Source organism: Hyperoodon ampullatus, assembly GCF_949752795.1.
Source record: "Hyperoodon ampullatus genome assembly, chromosome: 6".
In the NCBI taxonomy this organism is placed as follows: domain Eukaryota; kingdom Metazoa; phylum Chordata; class Mammalia; order Artiodactyla; family Ziphiidae; genus Hyperoodon; species Hyperoodon ampullatus.
In genome coordinates, this window is record NC_136919.1 from 56459533 (window position 1) to 56469638 (window position 10106).

General features: G+C 38.4%; 1 protein-coding gene across 1 annotated transcript; it reads left to right on the forward strand.

Annotated features, from left to right (window-relative positions):
* Positions 1–4601: 4601 nt before the first annotated feature.
* KLHL9 (kelch like family member 9) lies at positions 4602–6544 on the forward strand. Its single transcript, XM_079707207.1, has one exon. It carries the CDS (start codon positions 4641–4643, stop codon positions 6492–6494), a length of 1854 nt encoding a protein of 617 aa, XP_079563333.1. The 5' UTR covers positions 4602–4640; the 3' UTR covers positions 6495–6544.
* The last annotated feature ends 3562 nt before the right edge of the window (positions 6545–10106 follow it).

The window sequence follows — 10106 nt, forward strand, 5'->3', positions numbered from 1 at the left end:
GACTTGAAGCTTCCACTCCTGTGGCCCAGGTTCAGTCCCTGGTCAGGAAACTAAGATCCTGCAAGCCACATTGGTGCAGCAAAAAAAAAAGAAAAGAAATCCCAGAAATTGTTATATAATCTGTAGTAATTAAGTAAAGGCTATCTTAGACGTTAATATGGAAGAAAAAAGTTTCATTAAATGGTAACAGGATAAATGCTTGGCAACCTAGACAGAAATCAATTTAGATTCTCATCTCATATTATAGATGAAAAAGAAAATCCTAATGTACTATAAAAAATAAATGTGAAAGATTTAAAACATAAAAGGGAATTGATAATCCATAAGATCAATAGAGGAATGAAAATGGGAGAGGATTGGTTCTACATGTTCAACATTCTGGCATTAGGAGAAAGTATAAAGAAAATGAGCTATTATTTGTAAACATAAAATTGACAAATAGTTGCATCATAGGAATATAGCTACCATCTGCATAAATGGTTTATATGTACTTTTAAGACTTAAGGATACATAAAAACAATTCACAAGGGCAGTACGAAACTAGTTAATGTCGTAAACTGAAACACAAATAAAAGAACTAGAAATAGCAAACAAAGCATATGAAAAGGCATTCTAGCCTACTAGTATTTAGAAACGATTTAACAATGATGCTTAACATTTTAGGCTGTTATGTAAGCAGTTATTTTAAAAAAATAAAATATTGATTTTTATGTGCTTTGTGCTACTACATACATTTCTTGAAATCTGTCCCCCAAAAATGTTTGCAAAAATTTTTTTAAATTATATCCAGTAATATAAACACACACTTTTATTCTCCAGGCGCTACCCTAGTTCTCTTCTTTTCACAGAAAACTTCTCAAAAGAAGTTTCTATTCATTCTATCTCCCAAACCTTTTCTCTTATTTAACCTTAGTCAGTATATTCCAGTCCGGATTCTGTGGAATTAACTCTGCCAAACCAGCCCTCATTTTCCCTGAATATAAGATATCATGTTTTAAATGTATTTCTTCCTTGAAACATCCTCTTATCACCACTGTCTCCTGGTTGTCCTGCTATTGTGTTGCATACCATTCCAGTGTCCTTTGCAGCCTCCTTATTCTCTTCTCTTCATTAAAATATGAAGGTCCCTAATGTTTAGTTTTTGGTCCTCCTATTCTGTATTTTTTTTTTTTTTTTTTTGCAGTATGCGAGCCTCTCACTGCTGTGGCCTCTCCTGTTGCAGACCACAGGCTCCGGACACGCAGGCTCAGCGGCCATGGCTTACGGGCCCAGCTGCTCCACAGCATGTGGGATCTTCCCAGACTGGGACACGCACCCACGTCCCCCACATTGGCAGGCAGACTCCCAACCACTGCGCCACCAGGGAAGCCCATTATTCTGTATTTCTAAAAGACCTCACTCCTTCCTGGGCCTTCAGAGACCAGGATAACCCAGCTTCTAGGTTAACACTTCTAGCCATAGCACTCTGAAAGTTCTAGAACTGTACATCCAGTGTCAAGTCTTAGAATCTCTGCATCCTCCAGTTTCTGGTGATAGAAGCCGCTTTTCTTTTGCCTATGGTGTTAGTATATAATGTAGTTGAAATGAATTAATTGATTGATTAATACTTTCATGTTTCCTTTGGCAAAAAGGGAAGTTTCAAGAGGGCTGGCACTTCATTTTCTTTCTTCACTTTTTTAATCCTATGAAGGCAGTCATAGAACCTGTGATTTAGATACTTAACTTTAATTAAATGAATGAATGAACTGCAGTTCCATCCTTTTTTTTTTTTTTTTTTTTTTTGCGGTACGCAGGCCTCTCACTGTTGTGGCCTCTCCCATTGCGGAGCACAGGCTCCGGACGCGCAGGCTTAGCGGCCATGGCTCACGGGCCTAGCCGCTCCGCGGCATGTGGGATCTTCCCCGACTGGGGCACGAACCCGTGTCCCCTGCATCAGGCAGGCGGACTCTCAACCATCGCACCACCAGGGAAGCCCGCATCCTTTAATTGAGGTTGCAAAATCAGTCTTGGTATTACTTTCTTAAAAATAAACAAATGCAAAAAGATTTGAAAGTAAAACTTTAAATAACTTAAAAATATAAAGATGAACACTTGTGTAATTAGCACAAATACAAGCAAAAATACTGAAATATAATAAATATAGTAAAATAGATATTTAAGTACATAAGTACATTAATAAGGTTATCTGTGATGGTCTGGTGCCCCCTATGAACTAGATGCTTTTACTTATAGTTGCTTAATACTACCAATAAATGTTTTGACAAATTTAATCTGTTTATTTTATGATGAAGGCAGAAAAAAAAAGTCTTTTGAAATTACTAAACATGTGGGAGTACAATGAGTTGTATCTGTCCATAATTGTTTCTTTAAGAGCATACCTCTAGTTCCTTAGCTCTTAATCTTTTTTGCAAGCTTGATAATAAAGAGAAGGATTTCATGATTTCTTACTCTGACAACTACCCAGGGGTAGCAGCTCTGTTCTTTCTTTTCCAGAGAAAAACTGTTTCCTTGGAAGTGCTTTTTCACAGCCATTGTGGAGTCTTCACAGCTCAGGGGAGTCCTTCCATCCCCAACTACTGCAACAAGCCGGTCTCCAGGACTTGCCAATGCTGATGAAGTCCAGTGAAGAACTTCTCCAGGCCAGTCTCATTCCAACCAACCTCTTATGCTGAACAGTTTGAAGATTTGCTGAAGCATCTGATGGAGGACAGCAGTGATTTGAGCCTTCTGGACCTTGCTGCCATCTACCAGAAACAACAGAAGACCATTGGAACCAGCTAAATGTCCATCGGTAGGGGACTAATCAAATAATGTAGGACACACCCATTCCATGGGAAACAGTACAGCTATTTAAAAAGATAAAGCAGTTATCTATATATGAATGAGAAGATCTCCAAGTTAAAAAAGATAGGTGCAGAACAGTGAGTATAGTATGCTACTTTTATATTAAAAAAGGGGGAGAGTGTAATAAAAGAGTGTACCTATATTCTCATCAGTTGGCATATGCATAAGGAAACGAAGGATTTAAAAGACAGTAATAACTTCAAACTGTGGAAAATGTTGGAAGCAGTTGTGTCAAAGTATACATTTATTCATATGCCCAAATTCCAATTTACTAGTAATTTTAAAAATGTAAGTTAGCAAAATATCCATAAAGGGAAAGATCAGTAGCAGGGAAATACACACTCAAACATTGCTGGTGACAATATTTTGGAAAAAAAAATTTGTCTTCAATCAGCATTCTGCCCTTAGGATTTATCCAAAAACAGGTAAAGTTTTGTGCTCAGATTCTATAGAAGAGTGGAGAACAAGAAAGTATATATTCAGGAACAAATGATGGGCAAGGAAACTACATAGTATGTGTAGTTATTAGACAATTGTGTATCCATTTAAAAATTTGTGAGTAGAAAACAAAAGCACGAAAAATTTACTGATGATGGAATTCCATTGCGTGGCAAAAATTCAGGCTAAATTACTTACATAGCATAGTCACAATTTGGTATTTTAAAAGAGGCAAGTGACATGTTTTAAATGATTAAAATTTGAAACTATTAACCAAGGTTAGAACTGAAGTGTCTATTAAATTGTGTGAGATAAGTTTTTTTTTTGGGGGGGGGGGGCTGCGTGGCGTGTGGGATCTTGGTTCCCGGATCAGGGATTGAACCCGGGTCACAGCAGTGAAAGCGCCGAGTCCTAACCACTGGACCACCAGGGCATTCCCCTATGGGATAAGAATTTTAAAATTTTTTTTATAGAGGAAAAACTTTAAGCGTTTTCCCCCATGCTGCCTTTCAATTTCTACAAAAGCCGCATTTCATTGTCACTCAGAAGTAACAAAAGGAAGAAGCCAGGAAGTGTAAATCTCAAAGTATGCATTTAGGGGGACAGCTCAGCTGCCGTGAAAGGTTTACGTCAAGCATAATATACATACACCCATTCCAGCCCATTTATTGCCACATACAGAGTATCCCAAGAGGCCCCGCGGGCCCATCCTGCACAGCCCCGCCTTGCCCAAACCCCGCCCTTCCAGTCCCCCGCCCACTTCCTCCCATCCCCCACACGACCGCCCACTGGCGCGGTCAGGCGGCCGCGCAGCCGCAGTAGTTGCCACGGCCGCTCCTAGCCCGAGGGATCGTGGGAGCAGGCCTTTCCGGAAGGACCGGTTCGGCGTCGGGGCCTCGGCCCGTGTTCCAGGCCCTTGCTCCAGGACGGGCCCGTAGCCGCGGCGACGCTCTAAGGACAGCGGAGGGCGCGGCGGGCCGCTCGCTGAGGTGCCCAGCTTCGCCGCCGAGCGAGCCGCGGGGCCGCAGGACGTGGCGCACCTCCCCCTTGGCCCGGAGCGGAACTGCGGGAGGAGCGGCAACGCAGGCCGGACGAGGTGAACCGGGTCACTAAACTGCCTTCAGGTGATGAGTCATCTACATAATAATCAGATTTGGGGTCCACATCCCTCTGTGGTCCTGCTATAGAACAATTTTCAGAGAGTGACTGGTGTGTTCTGAGGTGTGCCACAGTGACTGTTTGCCCTTGATAAGGAAAGCAAGCTCTCTTGTTCTTGGGACATCCTCGTTTCCTTTAAAGCTTTCAGGTCATAACCTCTTTGGCCGGCATACATCTTTGTGCAAGAGGAAGGCTTTCACATGAAAGTGTCTCTTGGTAACGGTGAAATGGGCGTCTCCGCCCATTTACAGCCTTGCAAGGCAGGAACCACACGTTTTTTTACCAGCAATACTCACAGTTCGGTGGTTTTGCAAGGTTTTGATCAGCTTAGAATAGAAGGATTGCTTTGTGACGTGACCCTGGTACCAGGTGATGGAGATGAAATCTTCCCTGTTCATAGAGCTATGATGGCGTCTGCTAGTGATTATTTCAAGGCTATGTTCACAGGTGGAATGAAAGAACAAGATTTAATGTGCATTAAGCTTCATGGGGTGAACAAAGTTGGTCTGAAGAAAATAATTGATTTTATTTATACTGCAAAACTTTCTCTTAATATGGACAATCTTCAGGACACACTTGAAGCTGCCAGCTTTTTACAAATTTTACCTGTTTTAGACTTCTGTAAAGTGTTTCTTATCTCAGGAGTCTCTTTAGATAACTGTGTTGAAGTTGGACGAATTGCTAACACCTACAATCTTATAGAAGTAGATAAATATGTCAATAATTTCATCCTGAAGAATTTTCCTGCATTATTGAGTACTGGGGAGTTTCTAAAACTCCCTTTTGAACGGCTTGCCTTTGTGCTTTCCAGCAATAGTCTTAAGCACTGTACTGAACTTGAGCTTTTCAAGGCTGCCTGTCGCTGGCTAAGGTTGGAAGATCCTCGGATGGATTATGCTGCAAAATTAATGAAGAATATTCGATTTCCACTGATGACACCACAGGATCTCATCAATTATGTGCAGACAGTAGATTTCATGAGAACAGACAATACCTGTGTGAATTTGCTTTTGGAAGCTAGCAATTACCAAATGATGCCATATATGCAGCCAGTGATGCAGTCAGATAGAACTGCCATTAGATCTGACTCAACCCACCTGGTTACATTAGGAGGAGTTTTGAGGCAGCAGCTGGTTGTCAGTAAAGAATTACGGATGTATGATGAAAGGGCGCAAGAGTGGAGATCTTTAGCCCCCATGGATGCTCCTCGTTACCAGCATGGCATTGCTGTCATTGGAAACTTTCTTTATGTAGTGGGTGGTCAAAGTAATTATGATACAAAAGGAAAAACTGCCGTTGATACAGTTTTCAGATTTGACCCTCGGTATAATAAATGGATGCAGGTTGCTTCATTAAATGAAAAGCGCACGTTTTTCCACTTGAGTGCTCTCAAAGGACATTTGTATGCCGTTGGTGGGCGAAGTGCAGCTGGTGAGCTGGCCACAGTAGAGTGTTACAATCCAAGAATGAATGAGTGGAGCTATGTTGCAAAAATGAGTGAACCCCACTATGGCCATGCTGGAACAGTGTATGGAGGCTTAATGTATATTTCAGGAGGAATTACTCATGATACTTTCCAAAATGAGCTCATGTGTTTTGACCCTGATACAGACAAATGGACTCAGAAGGCTCCAATGACTACAGTCAGAGGTCTGCATTGCATGTGTACAGTTGGAGACAAGCTCTATGTCATTGGTGGCAATCACTTCAGAGGAACAAGTGATTATGATGATGTTCTAAGCTGTGAATACTATTCACCAACCCTTGACCAGTGGATACCAATTGCTGCCATGTTAAGAGGTCAGAGTGATGTCGGAGTTGCCGTCTTTGAAAATAAAATCTATGTCGTAGGTGGATATTCTTGGAATAATCGTTGTATGGTAGAAATTGTCCAGAAATATGACCCAGAAAAGGATGAGTGGCATAAAGTTTTTGACCTTCCAGAGTCCCTTGGTGGCATTCGAGCTTGTACTCTCACAGTTTTTCCACCTGAAGAAAACCCTGGGTCACCTTCCAGAGAATCACCTCTTTCAGCACCTTCAGATCATTCTTAGGACCAAGGTGTAAAATACCTTTGCAGTGCATCATGGATGATCCCATACGGAACCCCTTCAGTTGTATCTTCTTACATTGATTGGTACAGTTATTAAATAAAAAGGTAATTGATGTTATTTGTATTGCTTGGCTTAGTATGTTTATCAAATGGTTAACAAATGCATTCTGAAAATGTATTCAACATAGCCATTTTAACAAATGTAAAAAGATAAGTAGAAAAATGTTAGATGTCTTTTTGTGGTGGTGTGTAAGTCAAAGTGTAGGTGATTGTAGTAAATGTATAATTATATTCATTATGCTTCAAAGTTGAAAGTTTTCATCTTTGACTGCAAAACATCAAAGGGAGGCTGCCTGCTCTAACCTAAAATAATAAACAAAAAAGGTCTCCAAGCCTTATTAGCTGCCTCCCTTTTTTCATAGAGTTTTTGACACAGCTGCCAACTCACCAGATTGTGTGGATACATTCAGAATATGTGACGATTCTTAGGCAGACCAGAGAAATAATAAATTCAAAAATATTAACTCAAAAAGTGGTATAACCCTAAGTCAGGATTTCATATCTTTCTGGGGAGAGGGAGAGAGAAAATACACACACACACACACACATATGTATATGCATGCATACACATATATAATTTTTAAATCAATTGGCACTTTAGCTATAGTGAAATTGTTTTTAAATTTAAATTATTTTCTTCCGCCTAGCAGCTATTTCTATTCAAACGGGAATTTAGTACTAGAGAATAAATGTCTATGTTGTCTTACTGAATTGATGTAGATAAGAACTACAACATTAAATTGACAACCAAATTTGTCATTTGACTGAATTGTTACTACAGATGAAACTTGTCACTTTTTCTGCTTGTATGTTGTTTTCTGTAGAGTTGCCTTTATACAGGTTATTTAGCAAAGTTCAAGTCTCAGAGAATTGCTTTTGCTCAGTAACTTTAGAGTCTGCTACATTCCACCTTTTTGTTCAGTAAAACTTATGAACAAGACAAAGAAAAACATTCTGAACAAGGCTATAGGTTTTTAAGTTCAGTCTCCCAACTTAATCATTCTAACACGACTGTTTGATTTGAGGTGGTTGCCCTGGTGCTGCTCCACCCCATGTGCATCCTGAGCTTTGTGTGATCTGCCTCAAGGCTGTAATCTGAGCAAGCAGAAGGTATACTGTTTGGCATCAGATCAGAAAAATGTCCTTTTGGCTATGTCTAAAGGACAGGACCAACTTCAGATTCCCTAAGAAGCCAGCTGTAGAAAGCCTAGGACACTGCTGTCTTGCAGGCAGTACTAAAGTAGATCTTCAGCCTCTTCAATACCAAGGGCATCGCTACTGGTTCAGAACCACCTGGCGAGATCTTAATGGGACCTTAACCGCAAATGGAATCATAGGAGTCCTCCAAAGTGAGTGATTCTGTAGAATCTGAAGAGTTACTTCCCTGGAATAATTGTCTACCTGAAGAAAAAATTTACATATATACATTTACATACATATGTTTATATTTATTTCCCTATACTTGGGAGATTGTCATAGTGTAAATCAGGAACAACCTTCTCTTTATTGACAACCTCATAATAAAACTCAGGAACCAAGACAAAAGGAATTGGCTTCAAGGGATCTGAACCTCACTGCCCATACAGGTGTTGATTCATTTTAATGCTTTTATGATTTCTGCATTGGCAGAAAATTTCATACTTCCTATTTTTTTTAATGATTCAATTTTTTATTACTAAAAATAGCACATTTGAGAACATTTAGGAAATAGAAAAGGAGAAATTGCTAATAACTTTGTACATTGAATAAGCAAGAAATATCACCCCAATTATTTCCTTAATTATTAAAGAAGTTAAATATTTGTGTTTTTTGAGTAGCTGTGTTCCTTTTTAATCGAATGTTAATATCCTTTGCCCTTGTAATACCTATTGGAGTTGCTTCCTTTTTCATATCCAGTTATAGGATCTCTTTATATAATAAATATAATTTAACTGGCATTTGCTTGCATTGACTTTTTTTCTCAATCTGTTAGAGGTTTACAGAGGCAGGGCCGTTTAGTTAATTTTTGAGATCAAATTTGTCCATCTTTTTGCATTTTGACCTTTTGGGTATAATTTTGCTATGGTTCCTTTATTTTTTACATCATTTTGATGTATTAGTTTTTTGGTGCTAATTCTGACATACTGAGATGGTATTGCCCCATGTCTGCTCTGCATAAGCTTTTCTCTTTCCCTTGTTGAGAAGAGGTTTCTGCCTTCTATTACATTTGACTCTGTTGCTTTGTAATTAACTAAATATTGTTCAGCCAGGTAAGTTAACTGCTCCACCTTTACCCCCTGCCTCCAGCCTCACACATCCCACCTCTCATTCTTTTACTGTATAACTTTCTGCAATTGACAGGACTCTTGATAATCATAAAACAGCTGACTGGTGCTATGCTAATTAAATCTGGAATTCCTTCCTTACAGATAAAGAAATTTGAGGTGACTAAAATGATTGGAAAGATATCTTTATTTTACAAGCTGATAGGTTTTTTTTACAGAACATTTAGAAAAATATTTAAAAGAGAAAAGCTGCAAGCATGTAAAGCATTCTGTTAACATTTTATTTCTTGTTTTAGTTTTTCTGATAGGTTCAAAAATAAACTTTTGTTAAGTTTCCTGATTATAAAAATAATTCCTGTCTATTACAGTAAGTACAGGAAAATAAAAGGGAACAGAGGGTGTAAATTATCAGTGATTCCACATGTCAAAAGTAACATGTTAATACTAGGTATATTATGAATTTATATGTGTACAGACATTTGTCAAATACTTTGCAAATATGTCAGAACTTAAGCTAAAATCTGGATGATAAAAGGAAGTAAGTTCAACTTCCAAAGGCACACACTGCTTTCATTATGGCTTTCTCCAAGTTTTCTAAAATCTGTATGTATTAGAAAATAATATGTAAGGAGCTTTTTTCCTAATTATCAAATGCATGTGCATTAAGAAAAACATGCCATTTTTAAACCAGATAAAAATCCATATTTAATTTTTTCCCCACTTGCCAAGAGTAGTATTTCTGTAGATTACCTGCAAAGCAAACATTTAATCATATTCAAATTTTTCTGGTTTGTAATTAAAATTATCTTGTTCTGATTATAAAGACAAAATATACTCCTACAGAAAATTTCATTCAAAACTACAGAAGCATACTATCAGAAGTAAAACCAATGTTCTATCCGCAGCTCAACGATTGAAAGACCTTAGGGTAAGTTAACCTCTCTAAGCTTCATTTTCTCATTTGTCTATGGGATCGGTGGTGGGCATTAATTGTTATCTATGTCAGAATTGGAAGGAGACAATATTATAAAGTGATTAGCATAAAACATACACAGAGAAGCATTTAGTAAGATACTTGTTACTGTCATTGTATTGCATAATTTTTTACTTTAGTTTTGTCTTAATGATTTTCACAAGTTCTTTTATTTGAAAGTGTTAAATGTCTATATAGTATTTCACCCATGAATGTGCATTCATATTTTTTTTCCATTTCGCTATGGTTATATATTTAAATATCTACCCCCAATTTTTTATCATAAATTAAGCAAGATTTAATATTCTTTCATAAC